At 41.1% G+C, this 13,514-nt stretch overlaps 5 protein-coding genes across 5 annotated transcripts; 1 reads left to right on the top strand and 4 right to left on the bottom strand.

Moving 5' to 3' along the window:
* Nucleotides 1–1,385: 1,385 nt before the first annotated feature.
* On the top strand, nucleotides 1,386–2,211 carry BDB00DRAFT_812891 (uncharacterized protein). Its single transcript, XM_053122725.1, has 3 exons — nucleotides 1,386–1,667; nucleotides 1,802–2,042; nucleotides 2,192–2,211. The coding sequence occupies exons 1-2, from the start codon at nucleotides 1,603–1,605 to the stop codon at nucleotides 2,040–2,042; spliced, it is 306 nt and encodes a 101-aa protein (XP_052981931.1). The 5' UTR covers nucleotides 1,386–1,602; the 3' UTR covers nucleotides 2,192–2,211.
* BDB00DRAFT_209534 (uncharacterized protein) lies at nucleotides 1,937–2,755 on the bottom strand. Its single transcript, XM_053116469.1, has 3 exons — nucleotides 2,474–2,755; nucleotides 2,122–2,323; nucleotides 1,937–2,037 (listed from the first exon to the last, which is right to left on the bottom strand). Exons 1-2 carry the CDS (start codon nucleotides 2,685–2,687, stop codon nucleotides 2,238–2,240), a joined length of 300 nt encoding a protein of 99 aa, XP_052981930.1. The 5' UTR covers nucleotides 2,688–2,755; the 3' UTR covers nucleotides 1,937–2,037; nucleotides 2,122–2,237.
* Nucleotides 2,756–8,028: 5,273 nt separating this feature from the next.
* BDB00DRAFT_812885 (uncharacterized protein) lies at nucleotides 8,029–8,472 on the bottom strand. The gene has a single exon (XM_053122724.1). It carries the CDS (start codon nucleotides 8,353–8,355, stop codon nucleotides 8,149–8,151), a length of 207 nt encoding a protein of 68 aa, XP_052981929.1. The 5' UTR covers nucleotides 8,356–8,472; the 3' UTR covers nucleotides 8,029–8,148.
* Nucleotides 8,473–10,554: 2,082 nt separating this feature from the next.
* On the bottom strand, nucleotides 10,555–11,027 carry BDB00DRAFT_759866 (uncharacterized protein; the record flags this gene model as incomplete). Its single annotated transcript, XM_053119164.1, has 2 exons — nucleotides 10,555–10,814; nucleotides 10,961–11,027. Coding segments are annotated over 2 exons (327 nt in total), but the record flags the coding sequence as incomplete, so codon positions are not given.
* Nucleotides 11,028–11,127: 100 nt separating this feature from the next.
* On the bottom strand, nucleotides 11,128–11,772 carry BDB00DRAFT_209479 (uncharacterized protein). The gene has a single exon (XM_053116468.1). It carries the CDS (start codon nucleotides 11,674–11,676, stop codon nucleotides 11,224–11,226), a length of 453 nt encoding a protein of 150 aa, XP_052981927.1. The 5' UTR covers nucleotides 11,677–11,772; the 3' UTR covers nucleotides 11,128–11,223.
* Between the last annotated feature and the right edge of the window lie 1,742 nt (nucleotides 11,773–13,514).

Genomic DNA, 13,514 nt, shown 5'->3' with positions numbered 1-13,514 from the left:
AGTTTGCGCATTCTATTGGTACCGCATTTTTCTGATTTCTCGTGACGAAAGGCAAGTATTCTATAAATCTGTTCTCCGCCTTCATTTGTGTGGGTGCGAGGTGCCATACGAACGAAGTCGGATCAGAGTGAGCAAGAGTGATTCTGAGGATGATGGCATCATAGGATGTATGCTATAACCTGCACTATTCGTCAATAAGTACTCTGCTGCTTATCAGCTGCTTTGCACAAGAGTCGTTTTTTTTTGCTGGAACTATATACTGTGATTTATCTTACCCTTCTCTCTGCTTCTCCCCCACTTCTTTTTTTTTTGGTTGTACCTTAGTTTTAAGGTTTTGTGCATCCTTCTATGACGTGGGTACATACATCAGGCAGCCTATTGGGTTTCCCCCAACTCCATTACCCGCACCTGTTTGCTGCTGCTTGTTGATGTTTGATGCTGTTGAAACGATCATGGCAAAAAATGCCAATAGCAGGAGAGGACCGTTTTGCCCATTTAACCCCTCTTTACACTCTCCTTCTTTCCTTCTCCTTAGAAAAGAAAAGGCACCGATCATTCTTGGTTATTGCCAAGAAATGCAAGGAGTGTCTAGCATTCGCCGAAAAAATCAAAAGCAGCTCGCTGACTTCGTTTTCCCAAGGCTAAAATGTGACAGCCATCACCAGAATCAACATAGAATTAGACCTAACCAGTAGGGTACTGTTTGTCACCACTGTGTTTATTCCCTGCACAATCATTAAAGAAAATATCACGCACGCACGCCCATCCGTAATTGTCATATATCATGTGCACTTGAGACAATTTTTCTGCACTTGCAACTGGCTGACTTGAAATGAAAGCCTCTCTTTATTCATTGTATTCAAATTCCACATGTTCATACGACGTTAATATGACGAGGCAGTGCATCTTTGGGTTGGTTAAACTTATTTTGATTTACGACCCCATATCATCTCGCATATTTGTTTCTGTGATCATGTATGTTGTATGTAAAGTAGATACATTGCGGAAGCAGGAATCAGTACTGTTGTCGTTTTAAGTAATGAGCCGAGTGTTGTATTACTATTAATTTCATCATCGCCCAGATATGATATGCCTTGTGCAAGGGTGTCGACTTGATGGTTTCAAAAAGAGAACAAAGAGTATGTAGCTAGCCAGAGAAAGAGGTCGTTTTGCTTCCCATGATGACAAATGCTACACAACGCAGAGCCACGATGGACGTAAAGAAGGAACCAATAGCGAACCGATGTGTTACAAGTAACCTGAAGATGCAGGTGCGTGTGTGTCATCATCACATCCTTAATATGATTGAAGTGCATCCTAAGAAGCATCGCTTCCCCTTTGTTTTCGATGATCGCCGCCCTCTTAAAGCTATTGTACGTGTATTCTGTAATAAGTATCTTTTTGCACTCTTTATTGTAACATACATATCCGTTGCTATTTCAGTGTCTATACAATAGTAGCTGGCCTATGTACATGTACTAAATTAGAAGAGTAGAGTATGTACACAATAGGGATATATATGGTTACACCAAGCTCGCCATTGCCACACCCCCATCGTGGTGTCGTCTGATTACGCTATTTGGCAACCGCGGAAAAGGGTAAATGATTCCACTTTTCTTTTACTTTGGCCTTTCAACCTTGAGCCTCATTAGCCATATGCTATATAGTACCTATGCATATTATCCAGCATACAGAAACAAAGTTAAAATGAAGGCAAAGAATGCAGAGATAAAAAAAAAGCCAAGAAACTATGGCAAAGTAAAACAGAAAAAACATGGATACTTTCCATGCACTCCTTGCTTACAGTCTCTCTAAGAAAGCGGACGGTGGAGACGAAAGGGGAAGGGGAAAGAGAGGAGGTAGTTGGTAAACAGCAGGGATATCAATACATTTTTTTTGCTCCCAGCTTTTTTGGGACAAATATGCAAAATACGAGCCTGCTATCGTCGCTTCATGGTCAAAACACTTTCGGCTATTGGATCTTTGCCTCACAGCATATACAAAGATCTGCAATCTTGAACTCTATTACAATAAATTCTTAGGTAAATTATTCGTTATGGATGTTTAATGTTATATATACGAAGAAGCAATACATACGGCTGGGTCTGAGAAATAGTCTACCTACTAACTAGCAAGCAATGGTCCTTTGTTAACGAGCGTGTTATTTTACTTTATTGTTCGGAATTCGTAGCTCCTCAGTGCCGATGGAAGCGGTGTCGTTCTCCAAAGAAAATCCTTTAGTAAAAATCTCGATCGAAAGCAGCGGAACTCAGCGGCAACAGCAGCAAGAATGCAAGCTGTGGTGTTATGCTGATAAAAAGTCCTTTTTAGGCAGTCAAGATGCATGAAAGTGATGCATCAGCAGCACACGCACAGAAAAAAAGCATATTCGATGCATCATAAGCCATGGCAGTGCAGACGATCGTCTAAACACAGGTTGGGTCGAAAAAGAAAGTAACGGAACGTACTGTACTTTTTATGCTGTGGGTGGTCTGAACGCCGCTCGACAAAAGGATACATAGCACTATATCATGTATATAACATACACACAGATTCCAACAAAAAGTGCTAAACGTTTTCCACATAGTTGATGTCTCGACGGGATTCCATATATACTTGCCAAAGGGACGTACTAATTTCATAAATAATGCTTCTTTATGCAGAGTACTGTCAACAACAAAAAGCATACATGCAGAGCATACTACTCCTTCTCTCTTTTTACGTTTAAAAGTAAGAACATGACATGCTGTACCGATGACTTTGTTTGGAATCAAAAATAGACCTCTACATATATACCAGCAAATCCAAAACAGTCAAAGAAACAGGGATATCCAATGCTTTTCTTTAACTTACTGTTAGCCCTTGTATAGCACAGTAGACGGTTACATAAAACCTAATTGGCAACTAGAATTTTATGCTCTTAAACATGGCATTGCCCAGATTGAGACAAAATCATCATCTGCGAAATATTTCATCGGTAACTGTAGATTGAGATTTCTTTAACGGCAATGCCAGAGGCTACTTCCTAGTAAAATTTGTCGATCGCAAGCCGGCCACCAACCGCTCGCATACATTTATACATATGTTATAAATAGATTGGTCTGCATAACATCCTGCACTTTGGAAAACGGCGCTAAACATACTATATAAAGAGAGAAACCATCTATTATTAGAGATGATATGTTTATGCATCTACACATGTTATGTAAGTATAAACGCTGGCAGGAGGACTCATCCAAAATTTCGTCAATGAAAGGGTAACTAACGCGATTGTACTTTTTACAGTTATGAGGAGTGTGTTTTCTCAAGCAATTATTAGGACAGGCATACGGCTTGGTGTTTGACAGAACAACTAAACAGTAGGATATAATATACATGTAACTGCGTCGACAGGGTACAAAAGGCTCTTCTAAACTCACTACTGACAGCACAGCCAGCAAGGACGCTCTAAGATTCTAAAACCGTGCCTATTTTGTCTATGCTTGCCCCAGATCATTTTAATTTGCGGTGCTTCGCTTTTTCTGTAACTGCTCACTCCTTTTCCTACATTGCGTTGACTTGGACAAAGTGTACATATCTCAGATGCCTTTTGAAAAAAATGTGTGTCGCTGAATCCTGGAGCAGCAGTTCAGGTACTGTATACCTGCCAAAAGCGAATATAAGCGGGGCTGCCCTGCAGCTGTGAAACATTTATGCCACTGCGATTGAACCATAGTTAGGGAATGCAAAATCGCTGCTGCTCAATGATTATTCTTTCGATCTTCTTAACTCCTGGTGGCGCATTTTTATTAATATCTTCTTCCTTTCTCTTTTTAAATTACAGGCATGTGATGCTGCTTGTGGTGAGTTCCTCCTCTTTTATTTTGGTCTTTCTTTTAGGCGTTTAGCTCGTGTTAAGAGACTATAAAGCCTTTCTTCCCCTTTCGAGTAGAGACTCAAGGTGTGCGGAACTGACGGTTACGCGACCAGACCCGTCGTGCACGGTTACTTGAGCGTGCCTAGTGGCCCTAAACCGTATTTGGCTCAGGTGTATATGGCCTTTGCGAGTATTCAGGGTGAGCGAGCACAAATCCCTATTTGCCCGACGACCAGTGGGCTACGAGAGCGTTCTATCTATAGTTTTGAACAGGTTCAAGCTACGGCTAATCCTGCTCTCTGACCGTACAGTAGTTGTGTATTCCCAAGTGGGTTTCTAGGCGCTGGGGAAGGGCTCGCCTCTCAGTTTGATACTCTCTCTGCGGCTTTTTTTCTATCGCGCTTACCATCTTTCCGTACACTCTTCTCTTATTGCACACTGACACGATCCCGAGCAGCGGTGAACCTTTTGATTGCGTAACTTTAGCTATGCTGGGTATCGGCTGGTGGATGTATCAATGGAGAAGAGGGAAGAGGAGGATGAGTGCGTGGAATGTGCAAGTCATACAAGAATTACGCAGTGAGCAATTCCTTCTTTTTAAGTTATCTTCTTTCGACCCGTAGTTGCAGGACTTCTTGTTACATTTGGTGGAAACAGGAAAGTTGATGTGTACTGTAATGTGCACTAGGTTGCCAAACTGGCAAACGCGGGCTAACAAGGTTTTGTCAATAAGATAAAATCTGCTGCAAGTAGTGGATATGATGCGGGGTAGTGTAGGCTGATCTATATCTCCTTATCAAATGGATATTGAAGTGTCTAAACGAGGAAGATAGTAGAGGAAATACAGCAAAAATGATGGACGTATATACAGGTAACGCGTTTTAGTGTGTCTCAAGGGATATTTGCTCTAGCTTACAGCTGCCATGCCGCGCCTATAGTAGAAAAGGCATAGATACAATGACAACATCATTCTCTCACGCCAGCCTCTTTTATTTTTTTTTGCTTTTCGCGTAACCGCATTGTAAGCGCTCTGTTCGTCCTTTCTGCAAGAGCACCATATTAACAATAAATATGTGTTGTGAGCAGAAAATGTTGATCTTTCTTGATTGTATGACAGTGTTGGATCACACACTTACGGAACTAACTGCTGATGTGGTCATTAAAAATTTCAAAAAGATTGTAATAAGGATGGTAAATATGTGCAAGTTCGATTAGTACACTTGATACGATTTCGTCTGCGGATATCTTCGCAGTGATATTGAGGTAAACTACCGCCGAGTTAGAAGTGGGCAAGAGCCCAGCCACGCATGTATTATGATATACAAGCCTTTGTCGTTTTCTCGCCTTTTAGATCAGGCCCATCCGCTTCGCTTCGTGTTGATCTCCACGGAGCCTCGTCTCGGCGGCTCTTTAAGATGTATTTCAAACTGTGAAGTATATCGTTTTTTTTACGTACACACCTACGTACTGTAGATATGTTGCTACTTGGTGGCATGAATCCGAATGATTTGCTACCATAGTGACACAGGCTCAAGATAATGATACATTCGCAGCGGCGAACTTTGTCTTGGTTGTAGGCCATCTCTCTTTAGAAGAAAGCGGCTAAATGGTTGCCAACCATTAGATACTATGCAGACATGGGTCAGCACCAGGATACTACATAGATGATTTCGCAATAGAAGTTGCCAAAATCCAGCTTATTGCTCAGCAACAATTAATTGCTTTAACCGACTGCCTGGTTCATAAAATCCATAATCTTACAAAAATACTAATAGGTTAAAGATTTTTCTTAAATGCTGTATCATAGTATGATAACGTGATATTAAATTAAGCGCATATTTCACTTACATAATAATGACAACGTCTTACAACTAGCAGCATTACAGTACTGCTACTGCTACTGATACTGCTATTGTTCCCAATTGTCATATCATAGACATGAAATGAAACGAACGCAGACGGCTGTCATCAGTCGCTGTTCTTACGTATACGTAGCCTATTAATAGAAGTGATAATCTTTCGTGTCAGTCGTACAGTTAAGCCAGCAAAAAGGCACAAGCGACGATGGATAAATGTTGAAAGCTCTGTACTACTATCTTTTCTATTGGGGGGAGGACTCCGTCGTCCGGTCTTTTTTCCTGTTTGACGATTTCTAAATAAGCGATAAACGTAGAACAAAACCCCTATTTGTGCAATCGTTTTTAGTTACATGTATAAGGCACTTGGCGTAATTGGTGTTTGTATCCTCAAAACTACAACCTGCTGTAGCTTTTTTCGCTAGACTGAGACCTTTATTCTCATGGAGTGTTACCGCTATTTCTTGCTAGCAATTTTATGACTATTGTTGTTGAGGTACTTGGCGCAAAAGAAGCAGCAGTTGCCATGTAAATACATACAGTGATCACAGGACGCTGGTCCGGGATATCGAGTGTTCTCATTGCTACTAATAGATCTATGGCGAATTTTTTTTTTGCCGGGTCTAAAAGGTATCTAGTTTAAACACGGCGCCACCGACGCTCGATGTATAGTGTGTAATGAGTACAACCATCCGAAAGGAACCGACTACCATTTGTTGCTTGATGATATCGAGTTGCACATAGTGGACAAAGCAAACTTTATCAAAAAAGTGTGCAACGTAGTAATGTTCTCACTAACCATGTATGTTTAGCTACACACAGACGACCTTTCTTGCTTCATATAGATATTTACCGGGCCCTTTTAACCTCAATGCGCTTTGACTCTCTTTTGTACGTCGAAGAAACGTAGAATAAAATGTTTAATCATAGCAGCTGAAGTCGGTAGGTATCGATGAGACAACCTACAGGTATCACAACGCCGTTGCCATCCGGCCATATTGATTTTCACTACTGGCCACTTGTAAGTTATATATGCCGCTATTTTAGCATCACCATTGTCCATGCAAAAAGTGTGTATGAAGGGGTGGGTGACCACGGTTGTTTTTGTGGACGGCGCGTTGATCTGTGCGCTGTTCCCGGTTAAGATTATGGGTTTGGAGTACTGTAGTCGTCGTCGTGGTCGAGATTAAACATAATTATTACGTTATTGTTGCTTGGCTCCAGAAAATGCTGACAAACCACCAATCATTAAGTTAATCCGCAAACATATATTTATTTATCCTTGTCGATAAATATATCAATCCTTGTATATCGCCACGGTGCTCTAACTCTTGTGTTATGTGCTTATACTTTTCTGTAGTACCTGTGTAATTAAAGTGTTCCGTGTGTCTAATCATGACCGGCTGGTCGATGAAAGAAATCGCTCAGCATCGGGTCGATCCTCACAAGACGTTCCGGTATCCCAATTTCCAGGGTAATGTACTGTAGTGAATGAAATCCAGTTTTCGTCCTGTATGAGATGTGCTATATCACCAAAATCGCAGAAAAAAAAAGCGCTGAAATATGGTGACCCATACACATTGAAAGCATCCCAAAAAAATGGAGCGCGCTTCTTGTTTGAATGTTTATTCTTTCGGCCCATTCTAACCTGTAGATCTCTGCGTGGGAATCAAATGTTCGGATACTTTGTGGGTGGAGCGGTGGGGGGGGGAGAGTTGGCGATCGCGGAAAAGATTAGTAAGGTTGCGAATATATGATACTGTCATAACTGCTTTGTAGCTTGCTTGCTTGTTGTTGTTGTTGTTGTTGTTTTTGTTCTATTTCACCTGATCGAAACAAAAACATATAATTTAACACTTATAAAAGTTTTCCTATCATACATGTTCATGATATGAAGGACTTCATATGTGGTAATCGAGTAACAGTGGTAGGGCAATGATTACCTTGATCAAGCAAACTCGTACATCTCATTATCCAATGTAAACGGCAATAAGACCATGGCAAATCCACAAACCATCGTTAATAATCTTCCCTCAGTCATTACGGAAGCAGCGATCCGCTCTGTGAACCCGAGTTAGTCGGGACTTCAAACCTTGAAAACCATTGTGCTACGCACAACCATCAAAAAACAGGCATATTAAAAAAAACTGGTGCCCCTATTCTTCTTTGACATAGGCGGAAAGCGGTACAAGTTGAATTATCAAACGAGGCAATGCTGTCGGATGCACCCATCGTGGACATATTTTATACATGCCACAACAGTGACACGAGGCATTGATAGCCAATTTCACCCTCCTTCTCTTGACAATTTCAACTGTTGCAGAAAGGTTTTTCTTTTATTTTATTTTTTGAGCAGTCAATAGTCAGTGTATGATGACAATTTAAGTAAATACACGCCATTAGAATGCTAGCATGCAGAAAATACAAAAGCTTGTTTCAATACAATACAAAGGGTAAAAGCGTATACAAAGCCATATGGGAAAGGCAAGAGAATGTGTGAATGAGCAAGCGGGTATGATATATATAGCGATAATACATAATGGATGAGGGGATATAGAAGTGTACTAGGGTAGGGTGATATATAATATTACATACATAAACTTTTTTCTTTTGCTTTGAAAACAACAATAAGAACTCGGTCATATTATAGAAAAGAAGAGAAAATTTGAGTTCCTTAATTTTTGGCGGTAGTGGTGGCTTTTTTAAAAGGAGAAATTGCCTGGGATGTGAGATGGATGTTGTTGTTGTTGTTGCTGGTGGTGTAAAGAGAATGAGATGATGATGCTTGTTGGTGTATAATGGAATGAATGATGTGTTGTGCAGTTATTTTTTGTTTGACGTGTCGAAGGGAGCGAATCCTTTATCTGAGGTAGGGACAGTATACCATTGGGTGACCATATTTGCCACACCATGTACTGGAAAAGCAAAAAAAAAAGACAAGATGAGTAAAAAAAGACACGTCGCTGTTGGCATGAGGTGGTGATAACAGTGTTAATGATAATGGTAATTATTATCTCAACATACCACTGGTGTCCGGAGACGTTGACTGGCGGTATAGAGTAGACATGCGTCGGCAAGGGCTGATTTGGTGCAGCTTGATTGAATCGGTGAGAGTGAAGATGGTATTTGCACGCCATGACTGGTGTTGATGATATTGTCGAGATAGAAGAGGGCAACAAAAAATGGACACCGCAAATGTTAGAAAAAAAAACGCCTTTCTGTTAAAATATCTTGTGTCCTTTTGGGTAGCCCTTTTATAATGTGAATGCCAAAAAAATATCTTTCGTGTGTCAAAGTTTGTGTGCCCACAAAAAAAAAGGAGACGGCAAAAAAAATGTGTGTGAGAAGATCTCTATTAGGATACGCTCCTTTTTCTTGTTCTTCGTCTTGTACTAAACAGTACCAAAAATAATGTTAACAATAGCCACACTAACAACAACAACAACAACAGAGACAACAAAACATGAGTGAATCTGGACCCCCTGGTCCTTCCATCGATGAAAAGCATGATTTTCTACCAGACAAGATTTCTTCTTTCTATGGCTAGATACGCAGGTGTATTGGTTGTCATGGTAATGGTTGTTACACGGAAGGGTGATGTACCATAGTTATAGATTCCTGTAACTACGCATTGGTTGCCGTGGAGATCGGACAGTCGATAAAAGTTGCCATTTTGGCATCGCAATCCGGAGAGCTAGGTGGTTGTGGTGACCTTGTCAAAACATCAAAGGAGAATGAGGGAGAAAGAATGGCAACGTTGTTGGTTCGGTGATGCGTTAGTGGAAGAAAAGTCAGTCTGTTCAAAGGTTAAAGCACGGACATGTGTTTGATGGGGTATAAATAAAAAAATATGGCGAAGGATGAGTGTTGTGCTTCAAAACACTTTATTCCAGATCGCCGATGACCGAACGCTTTGTTCTCGAAATGCACGGCTCGATATCCGCCGTTTCAGACCCCCATCCACCCAGTCGTACGGCGCCTAACGCGCTATAAATCGACGGAAACAAATTTTATTGAGTGGGTGGTGTATCACCTTCCAATACAATTGTCGGCGACGACGACGGTGCTCAGATGTTTAGTGACTATCCACTTTGCTACACGCCGGTGCTTTTAACTATTTTAGAAGCCTCTGGGAAGCACCAAAACCGAGCTTGTCTCCCCCAATTTGCCCAACCAACGAACCGGGTGGTTGGTTCTGGCGTTTCAGCCAACTTTCTTTATTTTTTTTACTGCGTAACGATGACATTATCTCTGTTTTTGTTGATGATGATGGTGTGGTGCTGTTAGTGAACAGCATGAGTTCGATGTGACAAGCATTTCTTTTTTTTAAGACTACGACTAGCTCTACTTTTACTTTGCATACACCCCAGTCTGGGAAGAAACAAAGAAGAGACAGAGTTCTCGTACCTTCTAGTTACCTTAAACGAAAGTTGGCACGTAGTGGAATAACCATTTTCTCTCTCTTTCCGAGGATGACATAGAGCTGTCGGATGCACTTTCAATTGGGACATCCGAGGGCTCGAGGAAAGGCAGTGTACTACGTCTTGGTTACGCCAAGATGCTACTGTTAACAAATTGTTTCAGCCTTTTTTTCTTCTTTTAAAGTTGACTGAATCGATCAACACACCAACAACAATTCTTTGCGTGTATGTATTAAGAGTGCCTATTTACTTCCAAAATAAAACAATAATAACTTTCTTTTATTTACACCAAAGAATGAGAGGGAGAAAGCGCGGGTCCATTACATCTGCTTCTTGTTGAGTGATGATTCTAATTTGTACTTGATGGGTCGGTAATATGATATGCCTGCTCGCAGTAATATGTATGATAGAAGAGACCTTCTTAAGTGTGCTCCATCAAGAGTACCACAAACATGGCAAGCAGAATTCCCAGTACTGCAGCAGATGCAAACAAAACAGATCCCCGGCTTGCAGGGAAGAAGCCATTGCACATTGCATGTTGGGCGTGAAAGTAGCGGGCATTCCCAAAGTACAAAAATAAAATGCTGAATGTTACAAAAATTGCGCCTACTGCCCGGCCTAGCTTCCGATGATCCATGCCCGTCGTGTCGCCCGGTGATAGGTGGTACAGCTGGGTGATCGCTAAAGTAAGTAAGTATAATATAGCATGGTTAATAATTTTGTTGACATGGCCAAAAAAAAGATAGTAAATAATCAGACAAACAAACAAAACAGATGAACGCCCTCTCCATCTCTCACTCCCATTCTATTCCCATGTTTGTATTTACCAACTCCCACGGTTATCAATGAAAGCGACGTCCTCAACCATGCCAAGTATGTTCGTTCATTTGCTATACGAATTGTTGTTGTTGATGATGATGGTGATTAGCGACTTGCAAATATTTGGTGCCGCCCGTGCGCAAATAGACCCGGGCGACCGAAAAAAGGTTGGGGAGGGGGCCGTGTGTGTTTTCACCGCTCCTTTTCTTCTTTTCTCTCCACAAACTTTTTTCTATATGCGCACATAGCCGCTATTTTCTTTTGAGCGGTCTTATCTCTCTCTTTCTCTCTTTCTCTTTCTTCCTTTAAACGTACCAAGATGGTCGCGGGCCACGCTAGCAGTATTCTCGAGCAAGAGGGACTGAGAACACTTGACGTAGATGTTTGGAATTCTGTGTCGGAGACCCCTTGATCTTTCTTCCTGGGCCGCTGCCTTCTCCGATCGATCATACTTCTCGGAAGTAGCAGTGTTGCAGGACAGGGTGTCTTCTTTGGCGGTTGGTGACAACGACGGTATACCCGACGATATGCCACAATCTCCGTGCCGATGACAGTGCTGATGTTGGGGACTATCAGGGTTATTTAATTTCATAGGTAAGCTGTGATTCCGTCTTTCGTCATACACCATGCTGTTCGGTGACCATGACAGTCGTTGTGACGAGGATGACAAGGAGGAGTGGTTACGGAAGGAGGAAGATGTAATGTCAGTGATGGTTGTTGCCATATTGGTTGTGTTTGTATTTCATACAACGTATGTTGATCGATTCTTTAGGGTACAGTAGTAGCAGTTAGGATATAAGTGGAGAGCAGAAAAGCTCGAAGAAAAGGTAGAGTCGGAAGAAGCTGTTAAGAAAATAAAAGTAAAAAAGTGAAGAGCAGAAAAGAAGAGAGGGACGAGTTGAAAGGTCGAGAGAAAGATGAGTAGGGCAATGTATGCAGAAATCGTTACGAGCGCCAGCTGCATCCTGTATCTGACCATCCTTATACTATCATTTTCTTCTTCAACACTGAGGTGCTTAGTAGTTTGTTATGTATGCATCTCATTAAAGTTAGCTTTTGGCCGTCTGATATATAATAGTTTCATTGAAGGAGTCGAGGAACTCATTGGGCGAGAGTTTGGGGGGTAAATGGAAAGATAATAAAGAGAGCGGAAGGGGGTATGGTTAGAAGACCTATGGATAACGGCGATCTACCCTACGCTCGCCGATCATTGAACTATTCTCTCAGACGTCACACTCCGGTGTATTTCTGGATGCATGATTATGCAATAATCAGTCCCACCTATTGCTGTTTTATCGTGCTACTATAATAGTCTTTCGTCTTGCAGATAATACATATAAATCCATCCATTTCCAAAACTCATCATTTAATGAAGGTCATGACAACCCCGCTACCTGTTTTTCATGCATCAGCTGTTTATTAAAGATTGCTTGCAAGGAGTGAGACGAAGAGGAGAGAAAGGGGTATGGTTGTTGGCCCGACCAAAACATTCGTCATATCTCTCTTTCACCCCAGCAAAGCAGCAGTATACATGCACGTCGTATACATCCTTGACATATGTTAGAACAGTTTGCTATAATATTTAGTTGCTCTGATACTCTAACCGTTTTACGCAAAATTGTACGTAGGAATATGTTGTTGTCAGTAACAGCAGAATACAAAGAGTATAGATATTTGTCTAAAGTCACCGTGATGTCTCGAGTTAACCACACTAAAACTACTGAGGCATAGAGCATTTATCATCACGTTACCGATCAATGTACATTTTTCATAGTATTCAGCAGCAGCAGCATATAATGCGTGCTGTTGTGATATGTACATAATTTATCGGGCAGTGATCGTGGTGGGATTGCCACTTAAGCTATCAATATGTAAACACTACGCATGTCGTATGCCGATCGGTATTTTTGACGACAGCAAAAATGCGTGCATCTTTTTTATAAGAAAACCTGGGAAACTGCAATGAGTAGATGATAGTACCGGACAGACGTCGTATGCAAATTTAGTGTCGAAAGAAAAGAGAAGCAGCAAGTACCAATGATCATGCTGACTTGCAGAATAACAACGCGGATCATCATTAACTGAAAAGAAGAACGTATATAGTGTCATAATGCCCATTTTTACAACTGCAGCAACGGCAATGATGAAAACAATAACTGTAATTGCAATTGTACGTACAGCGTACGTCATTTGCAGAAATGGAGAAGAAGGGCGGCGAAGAAACATGTCAGTCATATGTATATCACCATCCATGTATAGTAGTGCGAATACGTCGTTCTCATGACAAGGGAGTTCATGGATACTGCTTATGCTGGTACCAATGCCTTATTTCTTCTATAGGAGTTACTTCATATTGAAGAGATACATATAATGCGGGTGTAAGATAACACGTTATCTGCACCCCAAAAAGTCATTGAAGTTATTGAAGGAGTGCATTTTGATCCACTACATAAGATTCATATAAGGATGCTACTATGTTGTCCGTATAGGTAGCATGGTAGCTAAACTACGTTCACTTTTATTGCTTTCTTTATCGTTAATAAAGTAAAAGCAATAACCTAG

This window comes from Zychaea mexicana (assembly GCF_025766255.1).
Source record: "Zychaea mexicana strain RSA 1403 chromosome Unknown BDB00scaffold_19, whole genome shotgun sequence".
Lineage (NCBI taxonomy): Eukaryota > Fungi > Mucoromycota > Mucoromycetes > Mucorales > Lichtheimiaceae > Zychaea > Zychaea mexicana.
This window is presented reverse-complemented; position numbering and strand designations above follow the sequence as displayed.

What these genes read in the sequence shown, in the direction of transcription:
- BDB00DRAFT_812891 (XM_053122725.1), top strand. Translation starts at nt 1,603, where the DNA reads ATGATTCCACTTTTCTTTTACTTTGGCCTTTCAACCTTGAGCCTCATT. An exon ending in ATTAGCCATATGCTATATAG is followed by an intron (nt 1,668 to 1,801) that starts TACCTATGCATA and finishes GCACTCCTTGCT; the next exon opens with TACAGTCTCTCTAAGAAAGC.
- BDB00DRAFT_209534 (XM_053116469.1), bottom strand. Translation starts at nt 2,687, where the DNA reads ATGCTTTTTGTTGTTGACAGTACTCTGCATAAAGAAGCATTATTTATG. An exon ending in GACCACCCACAGCATAAAAA is followed by an intron (nt 2,324 to 2,473) that starts GTACAGTACGTT and finishes CTGCCTAAAAAG; the next exon opens with GACTTTTTATCAGCATAACA.
- BDB00DRAFT_812885 (XM_053122724.1), bottom strand. Translation starts at nt 8,355, where the DNA reads ATGACCGAGTTCTTATTGTTGTTTTCAAAGCAAAAGAAAAAAGTTTAT.
- BDB00DRAFT_209479 (XM_053116468.1), bottom strand. Translation starts at nt 11,676, where the DNA reads ATGGCAACAACCATCACTGACATTACATCTTCCTCCTTCCGTAACCAC.